The 27,930-nt window shown below is 44.3% G+C and overlaps 1 protein-coding gene across 1 annotated transcript; it reads right to left on the minus strand.

The window, feature by feature from the left end:
* Window positions 1-294: 294 nt before the first annotated feature.
* TPH1 (tryptophan hydroxylase 1) lies at window positions 295-27,930 on the minus strand. Its single transcript, XM_040327987.1, has 11 exons — window positions 27,746-27,930; window positions 18,075-18,212; window positions 16,340-16,523; window positions 14,329-14,429; window positions 10,839-10,906; window positions 6,804-7,000; window positions 6,554-6,689; window positions 4,839-4,965; window positions 4,577-4,672; window positions 2,246-2,379; window positions 295-987 (listed from the first exon to the last, which is right to left on the minus strand). The coding sequence occupies exons 1-11, from the start codon at window positions 27,833-27,835 to the stop codon at window positions 813-815; spliced, it is 1,446 nt and encodes a 481-aa protein (XP_040183921.1). The 5' UTR covers window positions 27,836-27,930; the 3' UTR covers window positions 295-812.

A 27,930-nucleotide genomic window follows, 5' to 3' on the forward strand; every position in this document is an offset into this window, starting at 1 on the left:
ACACCAACTTTAATATGTTGTAGGAAACAATTGGAAAAAATATAAAAATTTGAGATCCTTACAAAATAAATTAGGCTTGTTAGGACTTTGTGAGCTGATAGCTGCAATTCTTAGAAACCATTAGCAGTGCAGTAATAGGAACAGCAAAGGGAGCAACCACTACTCCATAGTCCTGAAAGGGGTCCATTTCTGTTCCTGATTCGAGATTATAAAGCTCTTTTCTTCACAATCCACCAGAAGTAGCATTATTTTGACATACATATATATATATATATATATATATATATATATATATATATATATATATATATATATTATGCTTTCCTTCTTATTGTATGACGATTTTACATATATAATAAGTACTTTTAATAACCAATGTCTTCATTCAGGGCCCAAAGAAGTTCAGTTACCCTCCCGAAGGATTACAAGAGGATAGCCATCATTACCTAAAGTGGTGCTTCAACTTGTTCCTGTTCCTGATACATGTACTGTATATTGATTATTCAAGAATAACTATTATTTAAAGGGATATTAAAGGGATATATGATATTACCAAGTCCTGTGGAGTCTTTCTACCCCTAGTTTTCTGTATTTTTAGAAAAAGCCACATGTTACATCTAGCCTCTAGTCTCAGGTAGTCAGTCCTAAATTGTTTATAAAAATAAATCTCTGGACAAAACTGTAACATTCAAGCGCTAGTATAGAATTTCATTGATAAATAATATTCTGAAACAAAAAAAAAACAAAAATGGTCATCATCATTGGTGGTTTCCGATTTTGGAGAGTTATAGCCTCTGCGTGTCTGCATTCCATCAGACACCAAGCTTTTTGTTCATCTTGTTCAGGGCATCGCTGACAATGTCCAATTCATAACGTAAGTCATTGACCACATCGGTGATGCTTCTCGTGTCTTTTAGCACCTGCACACTTTGGGTGTATGGGTTATATTTCAGTCCAAAGGGGCGCTTAATTGTCTTTGCAAACTCCCTAGAAAAAAATAAATGAATATAATGATACTATAATAATACAGGAAGCAAAAAATGTGCTATGTTTTAAAACGTTATGCTATGTCAAAAACAGCTATTTGGGCCTGTTGCTGCACCCATTACGGTCCCTTGACAATTTTTTTTATTCCCATCTTATATGTTTCTGTTTCCCTATATCTTACCCTAGTCAAGTGTCCATAACATTTTTGAGTACCTTCAAGAATGTATATGTTTTGCTGTAAAAACTTTTGGCCCCTCAACCACAGCTAGGGTCACAAATTTTTATTCCAAACTGTCCTACAAGACTATTATTAAGACACCTATTTTTCAAAGCCGGGCACCCCTTTTATAGACTCCCATGTTAAACGGTTAATTCTCTGGTGATTTTGGGGACCTGGTACCAGCCGGTCCTAGGTCCCTAGGTCCCCTGGACCCCAAACTTGGCATACATGTAGCCTCACTCTTTATCTACAAGTGTGCGAAGTTTGTTGTCTAGGGGACCTACGGCCAGGGAGCACCGATTTTTCAAACCTGGGCACCCCTTCCATAGACTCCCATGTTAAACATCAGTCTAGTCACACAGCGCCGGAGATCAGGTAGGGAGATTGGACATAGTGAGGCATGGGCACAGTGACCGTGAGGCATGGGCACAGTGAGGCATGGGCACAGTGAGGCATGGGCACACTGAGACATGGGCACAGTGAGGCATGGACACAGTGAGGCATGAGCACTGTGAGGCATGGGCACAGTGAGGCATGGGCACTGTGAGGCATGGGCACTGTGAGGCATGGGCACTGTGAGGCATGGGCACTGTGAGGCATGGGCACAGTGAGGCATGGACACAGTGCGACATGTACACAGTGAGGCATGGACACAGTGAGGCATGGACACAGTGAGGCATGCACATGGACACAGTGAGGCATGAGCACACTGAGGCATGGACACAGTGAGGCATGTACACAGTAAGGCACAGTGAGGCATGGACACAGTGAGGCATGCACATGGACACAGTGAGGCATGCAGATGGACACAGTGAGGCATGCAGATGGACACCCTAGGCTTATACTCGAGTCAATACGTTTTTTAAAAATTTTTGTGGTAAAATTAGGTGCCTCGGCTTATATTCGGGTCGGCTTATACTCGAATGTATACAGTGTGTGTGTGTGTGTGTATATATATATATATATATATATATATATATATATATATATATATATATATATATATTTATTTTTTATTTTTATATATATGAGATTTACCTCATTTTTTCTTTGGCTTCTTCAAAACTCTCAGAGTAAAAGTAGACATCCTGGAAGGTGGTGATAATACATTCTTGGTTGCAGGTCACCATGGGATCAAAAGGCTTCACTTTGGCATTACCGGAGAGAGAGTGCTGGAACAAAGGAAGGGAACATGTAACCAAAGCAGTGACACTGGCAGCTATCACAGGTACTAACACAATATCCAATGAGCTCTTAGCCCTAACACTGCAGGTTTTAATAAGGAGAAGGAAGAAAAACAGTATGTTTCCAATAGCAAAGCAATCTAGATTTTAGAATGATTAAACATTATTCCTGACATTTGGTCTCTATTGGTGCAATATGGCCACTAGATGGAGCATTCAGAAGAAATAAATGTTCATTTACTATGATTGTCAGCGCCATCTTGTGGCCACAATACAATATTTTTTTCACAATTCACTTTATTCTTTATGAATAAAGGACATCTGACCTGGAGAGAAAATCGACTAATAACATTTGAATTTGCCAGTATTCACACAGATTAAATGTACTTGCAGCTTTTCAGGACAAATAGCTTCGCTAAGTGTGTCCAAAGCAATTCTAGATTGTAAGCTCTAACGAGCCGCGCCCTCTGATCCCTCCTGTATTGATTTGTATTGTAACTGTTCAGACATCACACAGACATCGGACATCACAGTGACATCAGATATCACACTGAAATCAGACATCACACTGACATCGGACATCACACTGAAATCGGACATCACACTGATATCAGACATCACAGTGACATCAGATATCACACAGACATCGGACATCACAGTGACATCAGATATCACACTGAAATCAGACATCACACTGACATCGGACATCACACTGAAATCGGACATCACACTGATATCAGACATCACACTGACATCAGACATCACAGTGACATCAGATATCACACAGACATCGGACATCACAGTGACATCAGATATCACACTAAAATCGGACATCACAGTGACATCGGACATCACACTGAAATCGGACATCACAATGATATCAGACATCACAGTGACATCAGATATCACACTGACATCGGACATCACACTGACATCGGACATCACACTGACATCGGACATCACACTGACATCGGACATCACACTGACATCAGACATCACACTGACATCGGACATCACACTGACATCGGACATCACACTGACATCAGACATCACACTGACATCGGACATCACACTGACATCAGACATCACACTGACATCAGACATCACACTGACATCGGACATCACACTGACATCGGACATCACACTGACATCAGACATCACACTGACATCGGACATCACACTGACATCGGACATCACACTGAAATCGGACATCACACTGACATCAGACATCACACTGACATCAGACATCACACTGACATCAGACAGACATTGGACATCACACAGACATCACACTGACATCAGACAGACATTGGACATCACACTGACATCAGACATCACACTGACATCAGACAGACATTGGACATCACACTGACATCAGACAGACATTGGACATCACACTGACATCAGCCATCACACTGACATCAGCCATCACACTGACATCAGCCATCACACTGACATCAGACATCACACTGACATCAGACAGACATTGGACATCACACTGACATCAGACATCAGACATCACACTGACATCACACTGACATCAGACATCACACTGACATCAGACATCAGACATCACACTGACATCAGACAGACATTGGACATCACACAGACATCACACTGACATCAGACAGACATTGGACATCACACTGACATCAGACAGACATTGGACATCACACTGACATCAGACAGACATTGGACATCACACAGACATCACACTGACATCAGACAGACATTGGACATCACACTGACATCAGACAGACATTGGACATCACACTGACATCAGACAGACATTGGACATCACACTGACATCAGCCATCACACTGACATCAGCCATCACACTGACATCAGCCATCACACTGACATCAGACATCACACTGACATCAGACATCACACTGACATCAGACAGACATTGGACATCACACTGACATCGGACATCACACTGACATCAGCCATCACACTGACATCAGACAGACATTGGACATCACACTGACATCAGACAGACATTGGACATCACACTGACATCAGCCATCAGACATCACACTGACATCGGACATCACACTGACATCACACTGACATCGGACATCAGACATCACACTGACATCACACTGACATTGGACATCACACTGACATCAGACATCACACTGACATCACACTGACATCACACTGACATCACACTGACACTTACTTTGAGCTCACTGATGGAGGAGAGCAGACCGGCTCCGTATACCTTCAGTTTCCCTTCTTGTCTGCAAAGGCCAAACTCCACGGTGAAGAAGTAGCACTGTATGAAAAGAGACACTGACAGGTAAGTGAAATGACACTGTACACAGTCCTTACTACGGACTGATGAGGACCAGTAATATACATGAAGCCCTGGAGCAATGAATAAGCCTGCCAGGGTTCACTGAAGTAGTCATTTTGGGTGGATGGGCTCTTCATGTACGTACCGTAGCCAGTTTCTGAACAGCTTCATCAGATGCCCCCAGAGATGCCAGTCCGATCTCCTGGGAAAACTGTGCGAAGCTGGGCTCAGCCAGGAGGGGCACGTGCCCGAGGAGCTCATGGCAGGTGTCACTGGAAGGACAAAGAAGACGTCATTGTAAAGATCTACATTACTACAAATGTTAAAGACCAACTGAACTTTCGGGGTAAATCACCTTCATACTGTATGTATCAGCAATCAGCAGGAACGATAAGCTTTGCTGATGGCAGAATTAGAGCCCCCCACTAGCAACTGTGATCTGCAGCGCAAGGAAGATGGATCAGGTGCCCTTTAACCCCTTCATGCCTACTATAAGCCTTTTTCTGCCTGCCTTTTTTGCTTACAAGTAAAGATCGGTATTTTTTAATCTTCTTTTTTCTTAGTTATTTTATTTATTTATTTATTTATTTTAACACTATTCCTTTTTTATTTCTAATCACTTTTATTGCTGCCACAAGGAATATAAACATTCTCGGTGACAGTAATAGGCAGTGGCAGGTCCTCTTTATTGAGGGATCTGGGGCCTATAAGACCCCAAACCCCTCCTTTGCACTTCAAAACGCCAAGTTTGACTCTTTTGAATGCTGTAATTGTTTTTAAATCTGGCAACTTTAAGTCTTCTGTAAACCGGAAGTGAGGTCACAGTGAGGCATGCAATGGGCACAGTGAGGCATGCAATGGGCACAGTGAGGCATCAATGGGCACAGTGAGGCATCAATGGGCACAGTGAGGCATGCAATGGGCACAGTGAGGCATGCAATGGACACAGTGAGGCATGCAATGGACACAGTGAGGCATCAATGGGCACAGTGAGACATGCAATGGGCACAGTGAGGCATGCAATGGGCACAGTGAGGCATGCAATGGGCACAGTGAGGCATCAATGGGCACAGTGGGGCATGCAATGGGCACAGTGGGGCTGCAAATGGGCATTGTTTACCCTCTTTTTCCGCTTACAGTAGCTGCTGCATTCTCACCCTAGGCTTATACACGAGTCAATAAGTGAGGCATCAATGGGCATAGTGAGGCATGCAATGGACACAGTGAGGCATGCAATGGGCACAGTGAGGCATCAATGGGCACAGTGAGGCATGCAATGGGCACAGTGAGGCATGCAATGGGCACAGTTAGGCATCAATGGGCACAGTGAGGCATGCATTGAGCACAGTGATGCTGCAATGAGCACAGTTGGGCATGCAATGGGCATTGTTGACCCTCTTTTTCCGCTTACAGTAGCTGCTGCATTCTCACCCTAGGCCTATACACGAGTCAATAAGTGAGGCATCAATGGGCATAGTGAGGCATGCAATGGACACAGTGAGACATGCAATGGACACAGTGAGACATGCAATGGGCACAGTGATGCTGCAATGGGCACAGTGAGGCATGCAATGGGCACAGTGAGGCATCAATGGGCACAGTGAGGCATGCATTGAGCACAGTGATGCTGCAATGGGCACAGTGGGGCATGCAATGGGCACAGTGAGGCTGCAAATGGGCATTGTTGACCCTCTTTTCCGCTTATAGTAGCTGCTGCATTCTCACCCTAGGCTTATACTCGAGTCAATACGTTTTCCCAGTTTTTTTGTGGTAAAATTAGGTGCCTCGGCTTATATTGGGGCCGGCTTATACTCGAGTATATGCGGTAATAAGAACACACAGCTTGTTGGGAGTACTCACGGTTCAGGAGTGTAGAGCGGGTCGGTGCTGTGTCTGACGTATTGCGTGCAGTGAAATACCCGGAATGCCAAGCCCGCCAGGAAATCTCTCGGGGACAAGTAGCCGGCCACGGGGCGGATGATGAAGCCTGTGCGCTCTGGGGAAAAGAATGGTAAAAAGTTGCTATAAATAAGAATAATTCCCACGTTTCTATTGTGTGTGCGCAAAATGACACAATTGACGCTTGTACGCCTTCTGTGGCCTTTCCTACCTTTCAGGAAGCGGGAGACGTCCTCCAGTTGCGGTACGTTGTCCTCGCGGTAGCCGCAGTGTTTGTTCAGCAGGGGGAGGTTCTTGAGGTACTCCCGGCAGGCGTGCGTCGGGTAGAGCTTATTGAGCTCCCGGAAGACGGTGCCCCAAGTCTTCACCTCCTCTTCTGTAAACTCAATATAAGGAATGGGGGCCCCACTGTAAAATGCAAAAGATTTCTTTTTTTACGGGGGTCGTCCATATTTGCCCATTACATACCATTGGCTCTGTTTTCTGTTTTGCGACAGGATGGTTGTGCTTTACTGCGCTTTCTCGCCAATGGGTTAGGCCAACTCACTTAAAACAATGCACTGCCCTGTTTGGCTGTTAAGTAGAAATTTTTTTGTTTTTGTTTCATTTGTCTTTTTGTTCTTTTCGTAAATTCGAAAATTCGAATATTGGAAGGTTCGGTATTCGTAAATTCGAAAATTCTAATATTGGAAGGTTCGGTATTCGTAAATTGGAAAATTTGAAGATTCTGGGCCATATTCTCATACATCTAAGGCGGCGGAACGTATGTACTTTACGTTACTCCGCCGCAAGTTTAAGTGGCAAGTGCCTGATTCACAAACCACTTACCTGTAAACTTGCGGCGGCGTCGCGTAAAGTCCACCCGCGCAAGCCATCCTAATTCAAATGATCCTGGCAGGGGGCGTGGATCATTTAAATTAGGCGATCGTAATGCGCATGCTCCGTCGGGTAAATTACCCGACGTGCATTGCGCTAAATGACGTCTCACGGACGTCATTTGTTTTGACTGTAACGTAAATGGCGTCCAGCGTCATTCACGGACGACTTACGCAAACGACGTTAAATTTGGAAATTTCGACGCGGGATCGACGGCCATACTTAACATTGAGTACGCCACCTAGGGGGCATCTTTATCTTTACGCCGCGTATCGCTTACGGAAACGGCGTTAAAACACTACGGCGGGGCAAGCGTACGTTAGAGAATCGGCGTGACTAGTCATTTGCATATTCTACGCTGACCGCCACCTAGCGGTCAGCGTAAATATTGCAGCTTAAGATACAACGGCGCAAGCCGTCGTATCTTAGGCATGTTTAAGTGTATCTCAGTTTGAGAATACACTTAAACATAGGAAACGGACTTACGTAGGCGTATCTGCTGATACTCCTACGTAACTTGTTTAAGAATATGGCCCTCTGTATTTGAAGATCCGGAAATTCTAAATAATAACTAACTAAATAACTAATAATAACCAACTATTCTGATATTCTGATATTAGAATGAGGGACAATGGGCCAGATTCACGTAGAATTGCGGCGGCGTAACGCATCGTAGATACGTTACGCCGCCGCAAGTTTTCAGCGCAAGTGCCTGATTCACCGAGCACTTGCGTGAAAACTTACGCTGGCAGCCTCCGGCGTAAGCCCGCGTAATTCAAAGGGGCGTTTGCCATTTAAATTAGGCACGCTCCAGTGCCGGACCTACTGCGCATGCTCCGTTTAGAAAATTCCCGCCGTGCTTTGCGCGAAGTGACGTCATTTTACAGTAATCAATGCATTTTTATAGCACTGATCGCTATAAAATGCCAATGGTCCCAAAAATGTGTCAAAAGTGTCCGCCATAATGTCACAGTACCGAAAAAAATCGCAGATCGCCGCCATTACTAGTAGCAAAAAAAATTTAACAAAAATGCCATAAAACTACCCCCTATTTTGTAGACGCTATAACTTTTGCGCAAACCAATCAATAAACGCTTGTTGCAATTTTTTTTTTTTTTTTTACGAAAAATATGCAGAAGAATACGCATCGGCCTAAACTGAAGAAAAACATTTTTTTTTAATATATTTTCGGGGGATATTTATTACAGCAAAAAGTAAAAAATATTCTATTTTTTTTTTTCTAAATTTTGCTCTATTTTTGTTTATAGCGCAAAAAATAAAAACCGCAGAGGTGATCAAATACCACCAAAAGAAAGCTCTATTTGTGGGAAAAAAAGGACGCCAATTTTGTTTTGGAGCCACGTCGCACGACCGCGCAATTGTCAGTTAAAGCGACGCAGTCCTGATTTTCAAAAAGTGGCCCGGCCATTGACCAGCAAAATGGTCCGGGGCTGAAGTGGTTAAGCATCCATAAAAGACACACGTTCGTTTATAGAAAGACGCCCTTCTCCGCAAATACCGCGTCTGATTTGCAGCGCAGATCCTCGGGAAGGGGAAATAAACCCCGCCTACAAAAATATGAAATTTTACAACTATTTGTATTCATATCGCAGATAAGAGAGTTTGTACTCGGCTTCGGTAAACATAAGATTATTGTACGCCGCTTTGGCAAATATTATTCGGTTAATTAAAGCCGGCTCCGCGTTGTAAGGGTCAAACTCCACAACTATAAGCCAATGCCTGGAGGATATAAATAGGTAGATTCAGGTACAATGGAATAAAGTTACGGCGGCGTAACTTAGTGTGTTTAGGTTACGCCGCCGTAAGTTAGCTAGGCAAGTAATGATTCTCAATGTACTTGCCTGCTAATATACGGCGGCGTAGCCTAAAGCGGGCGGGCGTAAGGGCGTCAAATTCAAATCTGTGTTAGGGGGCGTGTTTAATGATAATGAGGCTTGACCTTACGTTTTTGACGTTTTTTTGTTACTGCGCATGCGCCGGGCACCTACATTTCCCAGTGTGCATTGTGGCTAAGTACGCCGCACGGGCCTATTGATTTCGACGTGGACGTAAACGACGTAAATCCCGATTCGCGGACGACTTACGCAAACGACGTAAAAATTGAGAATTTCGCGGCGGGAACGGCGGCCATACTTAACATTACTGGAGCATATTCTTAAATATCTGAGGCGGCGGAACGTATGTCCTTTACGTTACGCCGCCGCAAGTTTAAGTGGCAAGTGCCTGATTCCCAAACCACTTACCTGTAAACTTGCGGCGGCGTCGCGTAAAGTCCACCCGCGCAAGCCCTCCTAATTCAAATGATCCTGGTAGGGGGCGTGGCTCCCGCGCCGATCGTAATGCGCATGCTCCGTCGGGTAAATTACCCGACGTGCATTGCACTAAATGACGTCTCACGGACGTCATTTGTTTTGACTGTAACGTAAATGGCATCCAGCGCCATTCACGGACGACTTACGCAAACGACGTTAAATTTTCAAATTTCGACGCGGGATCGACGGCCATACTTAACATTGAGTACGCCACCTAGGGGGCATCTTTATCTTTACGCCGCGTATCGCTTACGGAAACGACGTTAAAACACTACGGCGGGCAAGCGTACGTTAGAGAATCGGCGTGACTAGTCATTTGCATATTCTACGCTGACCGCCACCTAGCGGTCAGCGTAAATATTGCAGCCTAAGATACAACGGCGCAGGCCGTCGTATCTTAGGCATGTTTAAGTGTATCTCAGTTTGAGAATACACTTAAACATAGGATCGGACTTACGTCTGCGTATCTGCTGATACGCAGGCGTAAAGTATTTGAGAATATGGCCCCCTATTCCACTAGGGCCTAGCTCTAACTTTACGCGGCCTATCTCTTACGCAAACGGCGTAAAAGTACTGCGTCGGCCGGGGCGTACGTTCGTGAATCGGCGTATCCCCTCATTTACATATTCTACGCCGACCGCAATGGAAGCGCCACCTAGCGGCCATCCAAAATATTGCAATCTAAGATAGGACGGCGCAAGCCGTCGTATCTTAGATATGTTTAAGCGTATCTCTGTTTGAGAATACACTTAAACATAAGTCGGCGTAGATTCTGAGTTAGGTCGGCTTATCTACTGATAAGTCGGCCTAACTCTACCTGAATCTACCTAAAAGTATTTTATATATTTTTTTTTGTTTACAAACTTTTTTTATTGGGTACAAAATAATGGAAGAAAACATTATATGATGGATCCAGAGAAATAAAGTAATAGAAGGAAGTCATTTAGAATTTTAAATAGAAGGAAGTAAGAAACGTTTTCTATCTGTGAACATCGAACCATAAAAGGCGACATACGATGTGCGGATCCCGTACTCACTGTTTGTAATTCATTGCGACATCTGCAAAATATTTCCGCCTCTTGCGATACACATTGTCCTTAAAACCCTACAAAGAGAAGGAAAGATTTCATAAATAAAACTATATAAAAAAAAAAATATTGGGCTAGATTCAGCAACGATTTACGCCGGCGTATCCATAGATACGCTGCGTAAATTCAAATCTGCGCCGGCTTATCTTCTTTCTGTATTCAGAAAGCAAGATACGCCGACATTAGCCTAAGATACGACTGACGTAAGTCTCTTACGCCGTCGTATCTTAGGGTGCATTCTCACGCTGGCCGCTAGGTGGCGCTTCCGTTGTTTTCGGCGTAGAGTATGCAAATTACCTAGTTACACCGATTCACAAACGTACGTGCGCCCGGCGGTAGTTTTTTTTTACGTCGTTTGCGTAAGGCTTTTTCGGCGTAACGTTGCTCCTGCTATTAGGTGGCGCAGCCAAAGTATGGACGTCGTTCACTGCTTCGAAATTTGAATTTTTTGCGTCGTTTGCGTAAGTCGTTCGCGAATAGGGCTGGACGTAATTTACGTTCAAGTCGAAACCAATGACGTCCTTGCGAGGTCATTTGAAGCAATGCACACTGGGATATGTACACGGACGGCGCATGCGCCGTTCGTAAAACACGTCAATCACGTCAGGTCATCACATATTAGCATAAAACACGCCCCCCCTTCTACATTTGAATTACGCGGGCTTACGCCGGCCCCATTTGCGCTACGCCGCCGCAACTTACGGAGCAAGTGCTTTGTGAATACTGCACTTGCTCCTGTAAGTTGCGGCGGCGTAGCGTAAATACGATACGCTGCGCCGCCGTAAGAAGGGGCGCAGCTACCTGAATCTAGCCCATTGTGTAATTGCTACAAAAGTGTCTTTGAAATGTAAAGGATCGATTAAAGAGGAACTGCGGTCTGCGCGCGTCATTTGTAATAAAAACATCTTTGCCATTTTGAAGCTTCCCAACCACTTTGTATATTCTTTTATATATACAGTGGCACCTCGGATTGCGAGTAACGCGGTAACGAGCGTTTCGCAATACGAGCATTTTTTGTTGTTGTTGGAAATCCTGACTCCGTTTGCGAGTGTTGTCTCGCAAAAAAACAAGCAGGAGTCAAGCCACACCAGTGTGCAGTACCGCATTTGGCTTGAGGTGCGGGGGTGCAGGTACCGAGCGGAAATACTCGGAAAAACTCTGAAATACTTTCCAAGGTTTTCGGAGTTCAGCCAAGCTGTCCCCGAGCCTTTCTGAGTATTTTTGAGGCTCTCCGCCCCCCCCCCACCCACCTATGGCCACATGCGGTATTGCATGCCATAGAAGTCAATGCGGAACAAATTGTCTTAGTTTCCATTGACTTCTATGGGGAAACTCGCTTTGATATGCAAGTGCTTTGGATTGCAAGCATTCTCCTGGAACGGATTATCCGAGGTATCACTGTACTGTGATTCTGTACTTGCCAACTATGCTGCAGAAATCTCCCTCCATTGAGGCTGCAGCCATTTTAACTGTGGGCAGCTGAAGTGCTGCCTGTTCACTTCCTGGGTTACACAGACACACCTCCAGCTCTGCAGCTCTCATTGTCCCTTTTATCACTCACCCACCCTCCCTTCCTGGCAAACTATCACGAGAGTGAGAGAGGGAGAGATGTGCATGATGTCATAAGCCTAGGCTAATGACCAGACAAGAAACAGGAAGTGGGCTGTATAAGGAAACAGGAAGTGGGCTGTATAAGGAAACAGGAAGTGGGCTGTATAAGGAAACAGGAAGTGGGCCGTATAAGGAAACAGGAAGTGGGCTGTATAAGGAAACAGGAAGTGGGCCGTATAAGGAAACAGGAAGTGGGCCGTATAAGGAAACAGGAAGTGGGCCGTATAAGGAAACAGGAAGTGGGCTGTATAAGGAAACAGGAAGTGGGCTGTATAAGGGACCATATTTATCAGCATAGAACACGCATTATTCCCCCCTGAACATAGGGGGAAAATCACGGGTGCGTGTTATACGCCGATAGTGTACCTCGGACTCGGAGGGGGACGAGCGCCACTGAGCACCGCCGGAATTCACTGAGCCGTTATCTCCTGTTTACTCGGCTCTCACTCGGCTCTGACATCACATACACAGTCCCGCCTCCGCCACCGGCATTGGACCAGTCTTCTGTCAATCACAGGAGCTGGTCCAATGGCGATGGCGGAGGCGGGACTGTGTATGTGACTGCCGAAGCGACAGAGCCGAGTGAATAAATGACAATGGTCCCAAAATAGCGTCAAAAGTGTCCGATGTGTCCCCCATAATGTCGCAGTCACGATACAAATCGCAGATCGCCGCCATTACTAGTAAAAAACGCTGTAACTTTTCCGCAAACCAATCAATATACGCTTATTGTGATTTTTTTTTTACCAAAAATATGTAGAAGAATACGTATCGGCCTAAACTGAGTGGAAAAATAAATGTATATATTAAACTATATAAAAAAATATATATATATTATATAACTCTGCGTAAAAGAAAATCACTGGATAATAAATGTTTTTGCTATTTTTAAATAATAATAATAATAATAAAATAATTAATTAATACAAATGTGCTGGAAAATGAAAATCCTATTTGTTAAAAAAAAGTTGTATGATACATTGGAGGTAAACAAAAAAAATATATTTATGGGGCTGAGAACCGGTGCATTTCCATAATTTTAAATAAAAAAAATTAACAAAATAAAAAATGTGCTGAGTAGTATTAAAATATCCCAACTAAATCCATACTATGACACTGGGCCAGATTCAGATAGGTCAGCGGATCTTTAGAAAAAGTTGCGGCGGCGTATCGTAAATCCCCCGGCGGAATTCAAAATTCCGCGGCTAGGGGGTGTATAACATTTAAATCAGACGCGTCCCCGCGCCCCGAACGAACTGCGCATGCGCCGTCCGCTAAATTTCCCAGCTTGCATTGCTCTAAATGACGTCGCTAGGACGTCATTGGTTTCGACGTGAACGTAAAAACGTCCATCTGTATTCGCGAACGACTTACGCAAACGACGTAAACAATTAAAAATTCGACCCGGGAACGACGGCCATACTTAACATAGGATACGCCGCATATAGCAGGGGTAACTATACGCCGGAAAAAGCCGAACGCAAACGACGTAAAAAAAAAAGTGCCGGGCGGTCGTTCGTTTCTGAATCGGTGTAACTCCTCATTTGCATATTCCTCGCGTATACAAACGGAAGCGCCACCTAGCGGCCAGCGTGAGATTGCAGCCTAAGATCCGACGGTGTAAGTCACTTACACCTGTCGGATCTTAGGGAGATCTATGCGGAACCCGATTCTATGAATCAGGCGCATAGATCCGACCGGCGGAACTCAGAGATACAACGGCGTATCAGGAGATAGGTCGTCGTATCTCTATCTGAATCTGGCCCAATGGGTGTAACCGTTACTTTCTGTCACTTTTTAGAATTTGTTTTATTTTTTCAATACTCACAGGGTGATCTGCATCCAGGTCGGACCCGTACATCAAAACTCTATTCGCACATTTGTCCAGATCAGATATCTTGGTGGGAAACCACGGAACACTCTCCATATCTTGAAAAAAAATTTAAAAATTAAATGAAATATTAATATTTACTTCCACATTTTTATTTTGTCTCCAAATTGAAAGGAAAACAATTTTGAAGGCATGTATAGCCCAAACTTTTTTCTTTACTTTTTGATAGAGTAGGGAAGGGTTAAAGAGAAACTGCAGTCAACATCTTTGCCATTCTGAAGCTTCCCTCCAACCACTTTGCATATTATTTTATATATACAGTGGAACCTCGGATTACAAGTATAATCCGTTCCAGGAGAATGCTTGTAATCCAAAGCACCCTGCATATCAAAGCGAGTTTCCCCATAGATGTCAATGGAAACAAAGATAATTTGTTCTGCATTGACTTCTATGGCATGCAATACCGCGTGTGGCCAGAGGTGGGGGGGGGCGCCAGAGAGCCTTGGGGACAGCTCAGCTGAACTCTGAAACCCTCGCGCACACGCAGTAGGAAACTGTTTCCATTAATTCGAATGGGGGCGCCGGCACCCGACCTGATGGACGGATCGGCCTCGGGGGGCCAACATCGCGGGCTCCCTGGACAGGTAAGTGTCCTTATTAAAAGTCAGCAGCTACAGGGTTTGTAGCTGCTGGCTTTAAAAAAAAAAAAATGTTCGGCTAGAACACTGCTTTAAGGTAAAAAGGGAAGACATGTACAAATCATGTAGGTAACAACCATGGCTTCCTCCAAGGATTCAGTACAGTGAGTAAGCGTAGTCACCCTAAGACAGGAAGTGTGTTACTGGCAAGATCTCTGGGTGGCAATTAAAGAAGACCAGCTTAGAAAACCAATTCAGACACCACTTTTGGTTTAGCTGAAATACCTGACATTTTTGTTTTGGGGTTTTATACCCCTTGCGCTGTAATAGGGCGTGGGAAATTTCAGCCATGGAGCCTTGTGGAGCTTTATGAAGCTTGGACTTGGCCTAATGTTGTCCATTCGAAACCCAATTTTTGGAAGGTCTCTACTGACAAAAATATAACGTTTTTTGTAATTTTATCTAAAAAAATGTTTTTTTGGCTGCATTAAAATTAAAGGGCCAGATCCACGTAGCGTGGCGCATTGTTGCGTCCGGCATAGCGTATCTCTGATACACTATGCCACCGTAACTTACATCGTATTTTCCTTATCCTGAAAGAATTTGCGCCGTAAGTTACGGCAGCGTAGTGTAACTTTGGCGGCGTAAGGGCGCGCAATTCAAATGGATGTGATGGGGGCGTGTTTTATGTTAATATGTCTTGACCCAACGTAAATGGCGTGGGGGTATCCCAGTGCGCATGCTCGAAATTAACCCGCAACAAGCCAATGCTTACGACGTGAACGTCATTCTACGCAAAGCCCTATTCGCGAACGACTCACGCAAACGACGTAACATTTTCAAAATTCGACGCGGGAACGACGTCCATACTTAACATAGGAATACGCCTCATATAGCAGGGGTAACTATACGCCTAAAAAAGCCTTACGCAAACTACGTAAAAAAATGCGCCGGCCGGACGTACGTTCGTGGATCGCCGTATCTAGCTAATTTGCATACTCGACGTGGAATTCGACGGAAACGCCACCTAGCAGCCAGCGTAAATATGCACCTTAGATCCGACGGCGTACTAAGACGTACGCCAATCGGATCTAGCCCAGCTTCAGGCGTATCTTGTTTTGTGGATACAAAACAAAGATACGCCGGAGCAACCTAGAAGTTACGCGGCGTATCAATAGATACGCCAGCGTAACTTCTTTGTGGATCTGGCCCAAAGTTTTTTGCCACTAAATTCAGCCTTAGCTGGAAAAAAATTCTGCCATTAATGTAAGATAATGGGAAATACATTCTGACTGTGCGGCATTATTTATATCCCTGAACCACCCCAACAAATGCCATAGAAGCCAGATAACCGGCCTGGGCCTGCTCACCGTCCTCCTCTACGCAGAAGCTGTCCGATGGGTTCATGGTGATCAGGTTGACGTGCGGCCGGAGCAGTTGGATGATCTCATTCAGCTCTTCTCTGTTGCTGTCGCAGTCCAGGAATATCTCGAACTCCGAGTTCCTTCTCTTCGACTTCCGAGATTCAATGTGAATCAGATTTACATGTTTTTCCTGGCAAAAAGGAGGATCACAATCAATATATGGAAGTTCGGAGATCAGGCAGGAGATAGGACAACCTTTCATGGGCACTGGATTCACAGATCTGCCCTTACAGGGAGAGAATACAAGGGAATAACAACACAAACACCTATCCCTGGGAGATCAGCTTGCCCATACATGGTTAGAATCTCGGACAGTCCCTGCTGAACTGGCCAAGATTCGTCTATGGCCGGCTTTAGTGCAGGAAAACAAATCTGACTCCCCCTGAAGAACTAGCACCTTACTTTACCTTCCAACCATTAGGAAGTTCATGGGAGGACCCAGGGCCGGCCCTACCATGGGACCCACTGGTACCATGGTACCAGGCGGCACTTTCAAGGGGGCAGCAAATTGCCGCCCGCCCGCTCGCTCCGCTGTAGATCAAATTGCAGCCCACCGTCGAAAATATCACACGATCAATGGACCCAGGGCCGATCCTAGGGTCACAGACGCCTGAGTTCAGAAATATTTCTGTCGCCCCCACATGGGCATGGTCATCTTACTAACTCCTCCCCTTTACAAATATTTCTATGGCTACCATTCAAACACAGAGATGCTCCCTTAAGAAGTCTTCATTAGTTCCCATATCAGAGTCCCCCCCAGCAGGTGTCCCCCATCAGAGCCCCCCTCAGCAGGTGTCCCCCCTCAGAGCCCCCCTCAGCAGGTGTCCCCCATCAGAGCCCCCCTCAGCAGGTGTCCCCCATCAGAGCCCCCCTCAGCAGGTGTCCCCCATCAGAGTGCGCCCCAGCAGGTGTCCACCATCAGAGCCCCCCACAGCAGGTGTCCCCATCAGAGCCCCCCCACAGCAGGTGTCCCCCATCAGAGCCCCCCTCAGCAGGTGTCCCCCATCAGAGCCCCCCTCAGCAGGTGTCCCCCATCAGAGTGCGCCCCAGCAGGTGTCCACCATCAGAGCCCCCCACAGCAGGTGTCCCCCATCAGAGCCCCCCCACAGCAGGTGTCCCCCATCAGAGCCCCCCACATCAGGTCTCCCCATAGATCAGTACTTGTCCAATAGATCCATGTAGCTCGGGCTCGCTGGGAGCAGAAGCACATTACAGGGGGCGGGGCATACGTGGCATCTTTGGTTACTTGGAGGGCATTTCTGGGAGTGCCACGGTATGATTGGTAGCAGCTCCGGCCAACCCAGAAGCCTCTCATCACACCGCCTATGGGAAAGGAGCCGACACACACAGAGGGGGTGAGGCAGACAGGAGACTGCTCCATGCACACCGGACAGAATGAATTAGTGGAGCCTTGTCCCGGAACATGTTCCGGTACTAGGCTCCGCTGCGGTACCCAGCCCGGATTCCGGGGACAGCGGGAGGTATGCACTCTTGTCAGTTGCCAGCGGAGAGAGCAAGCGGGATGGGGAACCGCAGCACCATCTACATGCGCTCCGCCTCTGGACACAGACAAGGAGGAGGGAGGGGAGCACTTTGGAGCTTCAGCACCCCCACCTCTGCGGCGCCTGGGTGCGGGGCACCCCGAGCACCCTGCCTAGGATCGGCCCTGGGAGAATCTTACCTGAAAAAGTTTAAGCGCCTTCACAAGTCCACCGACTTCATTCTTCAGAGAGAAGATGATCGACGCCCGTCCCTTTTCAGCCACGCTCTGATTATTTTCCTTGTTGTCTTCGATCTTTATATAATTTGATTTGTGGAACTAGAAGAGAAAGTCAAGGAGCTGACAATGACATCATCGCTACTAAAAACAACATCCTTATTATCTATACAGCCGGCTGTCCTTACCTACCTTTTCCGATTATTTAAATAGGCGTGTCATACATTTGAGAGTTTACAAAGCTTGTAGGCTCAATTCACAAAGCTGACACACAGTATCTCACAAAAGTAAGTACACCCCTCACATTTTTGTAAATATTTTCTTCTATCTTTTCATGTGACAACACTGAAGAAATGACACTTTGCTACAATGTTGTGTGGTGAGTGTACAGCTTGTATAACAGTGTACATTTTCTGTCCCCTCAAAATAACTCACTCAGCCATTAATGTCTAAACCCCTGGCAACAAAAGTCAGTACACACCCAAGTGAAAATGTCCAAATTGGGCCCAATTAGCCATTTTCCCTCCCCTTGGTGTCATGTTAGTTTTGCAAGGTCTCAGGTGTGAATGGGGAGCAGGTGTGTTTAATTTGGTGTTATCGCTCTCACTCTCTCATACTGGTCACTGGAAGTTCAACATGGCACCTCATGGCAAAGAACTCTCTGAGGATCTGAAAAGAAAAGAATTGTTGCTCTACATAGAGATGGCCTAGGCTATAAGAAGATTGCCAAGACGAGAAGGGATCACCGCTCCAGGTGGGTCACTATGTAGAGATGGACTGACTCAGGATACCGTGGGTGCTGGCGATGCACTGACCATGCATAAGATACGAAGAAAGAGGATGGATAGCCGCACTCCAATGACCAAACGGTTGTCTTTTATTCAAAAAAACACAGCAAGTACATCACTTTACAAGGTGCAACAGACGACCGAACATGTCCGACGGACAGGCTTCCAGCGGACATGTTTCTTAGCATGCTAAGAAACATTTGTCCGCTGGAAACCTGTCCGATCCGCCGAAAAATTGTCCGGTCGGCCGTACACACGACCGAACATGTCCGCGGACCAATTTCAGCAGACATGTTCGGTCGTGTGTACGAGGCCTTAGAGTACCAGTATCTAATAAAGTAGAATGGCTAGTGAAGGGGGAGAGAGGGTTCTGGTGGCAGGGGGGGGGGGGGGGTTGTGGGAGTTGTCCGGCCGCCATGGGAGAGACCTGTCAAAGTGGGCCAGTCTGGATGAATTCCAGGGCCAAATTTTTGTCCCAGTCTAGCCCTGTGGGTGGATAAATACTGGGAGACTAAAAAAGGAGTATCAACTGAGCTGTATAATTACACAGTGGAACCTTTCCTGTTAAACCGCTGTATGGTCTTGGCCACCGTGCTGCAGCTCAGTTTCAGGGTCTTGGCAATCTTAGAAAGAGGATGGATAGCCAATGACCAAACGGTTGTCTTTTATTCCAAAAAAAAAAAAAATGTTATAAAAATGCATTGGATTACTATAAAAATGCCACTGGCAGTGAAGGGGTTAACACTAGGGGGCGGGGAAGGGGTTAAGTATGTTCCCTGGGTGTGTTCTAACTGTAGGGGGGGAGGCCTCACTAGGGGAAATTACTGATCGCTGTTCATACATTGTATGAACAGAAGATCAGCATTTCTCCCCCTGACAGGAGCGGGAGCTGTGTGTTTACACACACAGCTCCCGGTTCTCGCTCTGTAACGAGCGATCGCGACTGCCGGGCGCGGGAGCCAGGGGCCAGCGAGCCTCCAGCGCCGTGCGCGCGCCCCTATTGGCTGCTCGGTGAGATGACCTTTAGCTACGTCATCTCGCCCAGCAGAGCCGACCTGCCGCCGTATAACTGCGACGGCTGGTCGGCAAGCAGTTAAAGCGCAAAACAAAAAAACCGCAGAGTTGATCAAATACCACCAAAAGAAAGCTCTATTTGTGGGAAAAAAATAATAAAAATATAATTTGGGTACAGCGTTGTATGACCGCGCAATTGTCATTCAAAATTGCGTCAGAGCTGAAAGCTGAAAATGGGTCTGGGCAGGAAGGGGGTTTAAGTGCCCAGTAAGGAAGGGGTTAAACTATTAAATTACAGGTAAAGTAGCTGAAGTCAGTAATTCTTCAGGTCCCTGTATTGTACCTACAGCTACCTACCAACATTTAATTTACAATGGGAAAACTATGGACAATGGTGGGACTGTAGCGGTGCAATATATAGAACAATATAACCAAAATGTTTTTAATAATTTATTAAACACATTTTGGTTATATTGTTTTATATATTGCACCGCTACAGTCCCACCATTGTCCATAGTTTTCCCTTTATATTTTTTGGGATGCGGTGCGTTCTTTTGTATATGCTATAATCTAGGCCAACCAAACCCTATCTACCACTTCCATTTAATTTACAATCACAAAGTTATGACAACCATTGATGTTGCAACCACTGCGCCTAGAAATCCTGAAACCCAACTGGCATTGCCAATGAGTCGTTGGCAATCTTTTATATACTTTTAATCAGATATCTAGCAAATGCCAAAAAGCTAGAATTGCTCACCTACATCTAGTAAATCATATATAAAATTCTACAACATACGAAAACACTTAACATATAGTATACCTTACATACCACCACACATAAATAGAAGCCAATGGGACAAGTTGGTGAGGAGCTTCAGATCAGGACTGATCACTGATGTGCATGACACAGAAATACGATATTTAGGGCTCAGATATCAGCAATATATAGATAAGATATGGGAAGATCGGGGGGGGCATGTGCAACACCCAACTATAGATGAAACATGTATTGCAGCTGCAACATCTGTTTACTTAACACACATCTTAGTGTAGAGCTGATCTTACACCTGGACGCTGCTATAGCTATCCAGAATAATAAAGGAAGGTCATAAATACTATGTATAGGAGTTTATGATTTTCCTGCTTGATATCATGTTTGCAGGTAAGGTGGAGGGAAAGCCATCAACTCAAGCTGGAGAAGCAGCAGGTGAACTTCTGTAACCTTCTTAGCCCGTCTACAGACACGATCACCCATAATTAGGGATGAGCTTCGTATTCGAGTCGAACTCATGTTCGACTGGAACATCGTATGTTCGATCGTTCGTCGAAATAAGAACAAAACGGGTCGTTCGCGCCAAATTCGAGTTACGTTTTTACAGACCATAATTCACTGCGGCGTCGCTGGCTGATGATTGGCCAAGCATGCACTATGACCCGCATGCTTGGCCAATCACAGCTTGCAAAAAACGGAGAGCCATAATTGGCCAAAGCCAGGGTGGCTTTGGCCAATTATGGCTCAGGGGGTTTAGTACACGCCCCACACTATAAAAGGCTGCCTGCAGGTCGGCCTTGTGTAGTGTGTTGCGGTGGTTAAGAGAGGACAGAGAGAGTGTCATTTTTTGTAGGTAGATAGAGCAGGCAGGCTAGTCAGTTAATGTTACAGTGTGTAGAGGATATATATACATCCCAGGTGTTGTACATATATTTATACACTGTGGGGCAGATCCACAGACAGAGTATGCCGGCGTATCTACTGATACGCCGGCGTACTTTCAAATTACCCGCGTCGTATCTTTGGTTTGAATCCTCAAACCAAGATACGACGGCATCTGGGTTAGATCCGACAGGTATACGTCCTCGTACGCCTTTCGGATCTAAGATGCAATACTTCGGCGTCCGCTGGGTGGCGTTCACGTCGTTTTCCGCGTCGGGTATGCAAATTAGCTATTTCCGACGATCCACGAACATACGCGCGGCCGTTTCATTCTCTTACGTCGTCTCTAGTCGGCTTTTTCCGGCGTATAGTTAAAGGTGCTATTTTGCGGCGTATAGTTAGACTTGCCATGTTAAGTATGGCCGTCGTTCCCGCGTCGAAATTTGATTTTTTTTTTTTTTTGCGTAAGTCGTCCGTGAATCGGGATGGACGTAATTCACGTCTAAGTTAAAAAAAATGACGTCGTTGCGACGTCATTTAGCGCAATGCACGGTGGGAAATTTAGAAACGGAGCATGTGCAGTTCATTCGGCGTGGGGACACGCTTCATTTAAATGAAACACGCCCCCTAATCGCCGATTTTAATTCCGCCGCCAGAGATACACTACGCTGCCGTAACTTACGGCGCAAAATCTTTAAGGATTCAAAATTACGCCAGGTAAGGTAAGGCGGCGTAGCGTATTTCTGATACGCTGCGCCAATCTATTTCTATGTGGATCTGGCCCTGTATAGTTTAGCTAGATCAGTTCTTCCTAATTTACTGGCAGGCAGGTGATTGTGCTAGCTGCAGTATTCTCACGTGGTGTATTGCCTGTGTCCTCTGTAGTTTGCACCTAAAGCTACTTGGTGTGTACTGGTTGTGTGCTCTGTAGTTTGCACCTAAAGCTACTTGGTGTGTACTGCACGTGTGCTCTGTAGTTTGCACCTAAAGCTACTTGGTGTGTTCTGGCCGTGTCCTCTGTAGTTTGCACCTAAAGCTACTTGGTGTGTACTGGTCGTGTGCTCTGTAGTTTGCACCTAAAGCTACTTGGTGTGTATTCCCTGTGTCCTCTGTAGTTTGCACCTAGAGCTACTTGGTGTGTACTGCACGTGTGCTCTGTAGTTTGCACCTAAAGCTACGTGGTGTGTACTGCATGTGTGCTCTGTAGTTTGCACCTAAAGCTACGTGGTGTGTGTACTGTCTGTGTACTGTGCTATTTTTCTCAATGATTTTCATCCATATTGCAGGGACCAGACATTACATTAAAGCCGCAAGCAGTTTTAAATTACTTTTTTCTTATAGTAATCTCATTTTGTGCAGGGACAGTTCTAAACACGTGCCACTTCACAGGCATACTATAGACACCCAGCAGGTACAATATTTAACCACTTCCCGACCCCCGCATGTACATATACGTCCACAATATGGCACGTACAGGCACATGGGCGTACACGTACGTCCTCGCCTATTAGCGGGTGGGGGGTCCGATCGGGACCCCCCCCGCTACATGCGGAGGTCGGGTCCGCTCGGGGAGCGATCCGGGACCACGGTGCGGCTATTTGTTTATAGCCGCTCCGTCGCGATCGCTCCCCGGAGCTGAAGAACGAGGAGAGCCGTGTGTAAACACGGCTTCCCCGTCCTTCACTATGGCGGCGCATCGATCGCGTCATTCCCTTTATAGGGAAGACACGATCGATGACGTCATTCCTACAGCCACACCCCCAAACAGTTGTAAACACATACTAGGTGCACCCTAACTCCTACAGCGCCACCTGTGGTTAACTCCCAAACTGCAACTGTCATTTTCACAATAAAGAATGCAATTTAAATGCATTTTTTGCTGTGAAAATGACAATGGTCCCAAAAATGTGTCAAAATTGTCCGAAGTGTCCGCCATAATGTCGCAGTCACGAAAAAAATTGCTGATCGCCGCCATTAGTAGTAAAAAAAAATAAAAAATAAAAATGCAATAAAACTATCCCCTATTTTGTAAACACTATAAATTTTGCGCAAACCAATCGATAAACGCTTATTGCGATTTTTTTTACTAAAAATAGGTAGAAGAATACGTATCGGCCTAAACTGAGGAAAAAATATGTTTTTATATATGTTTTTGGGGGATATTTATTACAGCAAAAAGTAAAAAATATTGCTTTTTTTTCAAAATTGTCGCTCTATTTTTGTTTATAGCGCAAAAACTAAAAACCGCAGATGTGATCAAATACCACCAAAAGAAAGCTCTATTTGTGGGGAAAAAAGGACGCCAATTTTGTTTGGGAGCCACGTCGCACGACCGCGCAATTGTCTGTTAAAGCGACGCAGTCCCGAACTGTAAAAACACCTTGGGTCTTTAGGCTGCATATTGGTCCGGGGCTTAAGTGGTTAAAGGAATTTTTCATTTATTTTTATTTTTTTATTTAAGCATCATTAAAACTTTTTTTCCATTGATACATGTTCCCTGGGGCAAGTTCCGGGTTTTCAAAGACGTTTTACGACAATAACTTGCATATTGGGCTTTAAAATGAGCACTTTTAAATTTGAACGTTTGAGTCCCATAGACTTCAATGGGGTTCTCAATGTTCGCGCGAATGGTCGGTCCGTTCGAAGGTTCTGGTGCGAACCGAACGGGGGGGTGTTCGGCTAATCCCTATTTGAGGTATCTTTGCCCATTCTTCCTTACACAAGTCTTCCAGTTCTTTGGGATTTCTGGGCTGTCTGTCACGCACCGCTCTTTAGGATCATTATCCATTTGTAGAAGCCATCCTCTCTCTAACTTCAGCTTTTTCACAGATGGCATCAAGTTACCATCCAAAATTTGCTGAAATTTTATTGAATCCATTTTTCCTTCTACTCATGAAATGTTTCCTGTGCCACTGGCTGCAATACAACCCCAAAGCATGATTGATCCACCCCCATGCTTCACAGTTGGACAGAGGTTCTTTTCATTAAATTCTGTGCCCTTTCTTCTCCAAACGTACCTTTGCTCATTCCGGCCAAAAAGTTCTATTTTAATCTCATCGGTCCACAGAACTTGTTTCCAAAATGCATCAGGCTTGTCTATATGTTCATTTGCAACGTTCAAACGCTGATTTTTGTGGTGAGGACGTAGAAGAGGTTTTCTTCTGATGACTCTTCCATGAAGACCATATTTGTACAAGTATCTCTTTATAGTGGAATAGTGTACCACAACTCCAGTGTCTGCCAGATCTTTCTGGAGGGATCGTGAAGTCAAACGTGGGTTTGAATTGCTTTTCTCACAATCCTGCGAGCTGTTCTGTCTGATATTTTTCTTGGTCTTCCAGATCTTGCTTTAACTTCCACTGTTCCTGATGACTGCCATTTCTTAATTACATTCCGAACAGAGGATAATGACATCTGAAAACGCTTTGCTATCTTCTTATGGTTTCTCCAGCTTTGTGAGCGACAACTATTTTCACTTTCAGTTTTCTAGACAACTGCTTAGAAGAACCCATGGTGCTGATTGTTGGGGCAAGGTCAGATGAGTCTGGGCATTTAAAACCTTTGAGATTGACATCACCTGGTCTTCCCAGACGATGATTGAGAACAATCCATGACACCGGCAGGTCTCAGCTTTGCAAAGGGGGCAGTGCATGCTATAAGTTCTGCAGGGTGCCCAAACTTTTGCAGACGCCATGTTTTTGTTTTCTGTAATTTTGAAAGTGTAAATGATGGAAATAAAATCTAACTTTTTTTGACATATTATAAGAATGTCTAATCTGTAATTTGATGCCTTTTGGAGATTTTTCCATCTTTCCTTGGCTTCGTTATGCACATTAATACAAATTTTTACCTGGGGTGCCCAAACTTTGGATCCCCACTGTATAATGGAATAGATTGGACTACTTGGTATTTCTCGACTGTCACTCTGCTATGTTTTTATTATAGAAAAATAGATAGATAGATAGATGGGGGCAGATCCACAGAGATCTGCACCTGCTACGCCGCCGTAACTTTCCCGGCTTTGGTTTGAATCCATAAAGATTTTGCGCCGTAAGTTACGGCGTTGTAGTCTATCTCTCGCGGCGTAACTGCGCATAATTCAAATCGGCGATTAGGGGGCGTGTTTAATTTAAATGAAGCACGTCCCCGCGCCGAATGAACTGCGCATGCGCCGTCCCTAAATTTCCGGCCGTGCATTGCGCTAAATGACGTCGCAAGGACGTCATTTTTTTTAACATAGACGTGAATTATGTCCATCCCGATTCACGGACGACTTACGCAAACAAAAAAAAATAATTCAAATTAAACGCGGGAACGACAGCCATACTTAACATAGCAGGTTTAACTATATGCGACAAAATACCAGCTTTAACTATATGCCGAAAAAAGCCGACTAGAGATGACGTAAAAAAATGCGACGGCCGCTCGTACATCGTCGAAAATAGCTAATTTGCATACTCGCCGCTGAAAACGACAGGAACGCCACCCAGCGGACGCCGAAGAATTGCATCTAAGATCCGAAGGCGTACGAAGACGTAAGCCTGTCGGATCTAACCCAGATGCCGTTGTTAGATGCGTTACGCCGCCGCAGTTCTATGTGAATCTGGCCCATAGTTAGTAGAATAAAAAAATTTAAAAAATATGAATTTCTATATTCCATCTACCTACTAATAATTTACCTTGGGATTAATAAAGTATTCTTAATCTGAATTATCTATAGGCAATGAATAGATGGAGGAGTAGATAGATAGATAGATAGATAGATAGATAGATAGATAGATAGATAGATAGATAGATAGATAGATAGATAGATAGATAGATAGATAGATAGATAGTAGGATAGATACAGAAATATGCATGTCTACATTCCATCTATCTACTAATAATTTCCCTTAGGATTAAAAAAGTATTCTGAATATGAATTATCTATAGGTAATGAATAGATAGATAGATAGATAGATAGATAGATAGATAGATAGATAGATAGATAGATAGATAGATAGAATAAATATGAATTTCTATATTCCATCTAATTATTATTAATTTTCTTTGGGATTGATAAAGTATTCTTAATCTGAATTATTTATAGGCAATAAATATATGAAGGGGTAGATAGAGATAGATAGATAGATAGATAGATAGATAGATAGATAGATAGATAGATAGATAGATAGATAGATAGATAGATAGATAGATAGATAGATAGAAGAATAGGATATAGCTAGATAGATAAATAGAAGATAGATGGTTAGATAGATAGTTGGTAGAATAGAAGATAGATAGATAATACCTGGAGAGAAAGATAGATAGCTAGATAGAAAGACAGATAAATAGATGGATAATAGATATATAGTTAGTAGAATAAAAGACAGATAGATAAAATAAATATGAATTTCTATATTCCATCTACCTACTAATAATTTTCCTTGGGATTAATAAAGTATTCTTAATCTGAATTATCTATAGGCAAAGAATAGATGGAGGGGTAGATAGAGATAGATAGATAGATAGATAGATAGATAGATAGATAGATAGATAGATAGATAGATAGATAGATAGATAGATAGATAGATACAGAAATATGCATGTCTATATTCCATCTATCTACTAATAATTTCCCTTAGGATTAAAAAAGTATTCTGAATATGAATTATCTATAGGTAATGAATAGATGAAGATAGATAGATAGATATGGTATGGATAGATAGATAGATAGATAGATAGATAGATAGATAGATAGATAGATAGATAGATATGAATTTCTATATTCCATCTAATTTACCTTGGGATTGATAAAGTATTCTTAATCTGAATTATCTATAGGCAATGAATAGATGAAGGGGTAGATAGAGATACATAGTCAGATAGATAGATAGATAGATAGATAGATAGATAGATAGATAGATACAGGGGAGAGATAGATAGATAGATAGATAGATAGATAGATAGATAGATAGATAGATAGATAGATAGATAGATAGATAGATAGATAGACAGATAGAGTTTTATTTTTGGTAAAATATGTTTCGAAAAAGATCAGCAAAAAAAAACCAAAAAAAAAACCGATATATCCATCCCATCTCCCATCTATTTCCACTTATCACAAAAAAAAAAATATATATATATTGAATAATGAGTTCCATGAAGACCCGGATAGAAGGAAGGAGTCCACTTACCTCATTGTTCATCTGGTTGTCATCGAAGTTGGTGTTCATGGAGTCGAAGGACTTGACTCTCCGGGGTCTCTCGGCTCTCCGGGTGTACATGCCTCTCCGCTGGGCTCTGAATGGGGGAGGTGCTCGCTGGGTGCTGCTGGTCCTGAGTGCTGCTGGTGTCACTGGGAGCTTACTGTCACCCTGCT

The sequence above is a fragment of the Rana temporaria genome, chromosome 11 (assembly GCF_905171775.1).
Source record: "Rana temporaria chromosome 11, aRanTem1.1, whole genome shotgun sequence".
Classification (NCBI taxonomy): Eukaryota; Metazoa; Chordata; class Amphibia; order Anura; family Ranidae; genus Rana; species Rana temporaria.

Excerpts from the sequence above, each read along its gene's own strand:
- TPH1 (XM_040327987.1), bottom strand. The coding sequence starts at position 27,835 with ATGTACACCCGGAGAGCCGAGAGACCCCGGAGAGTCAAGTCCTTCGAC. Across the intron at positions 18,213-27,745 it reads ACAACCAGATGAACAATGAG|TTCCACAAATCAAATTATAT; the intron begins GTAAGTGGACTC and ends TTTCTCTTCTAG. Across the intron at positions 4,673-4,838 it reads CTGTTCAGAAACTGGCTACG|TGCTACTTCTTCACCGTGGA; the intron begins GTACGTACATGA and ends CTTTTCATACAG.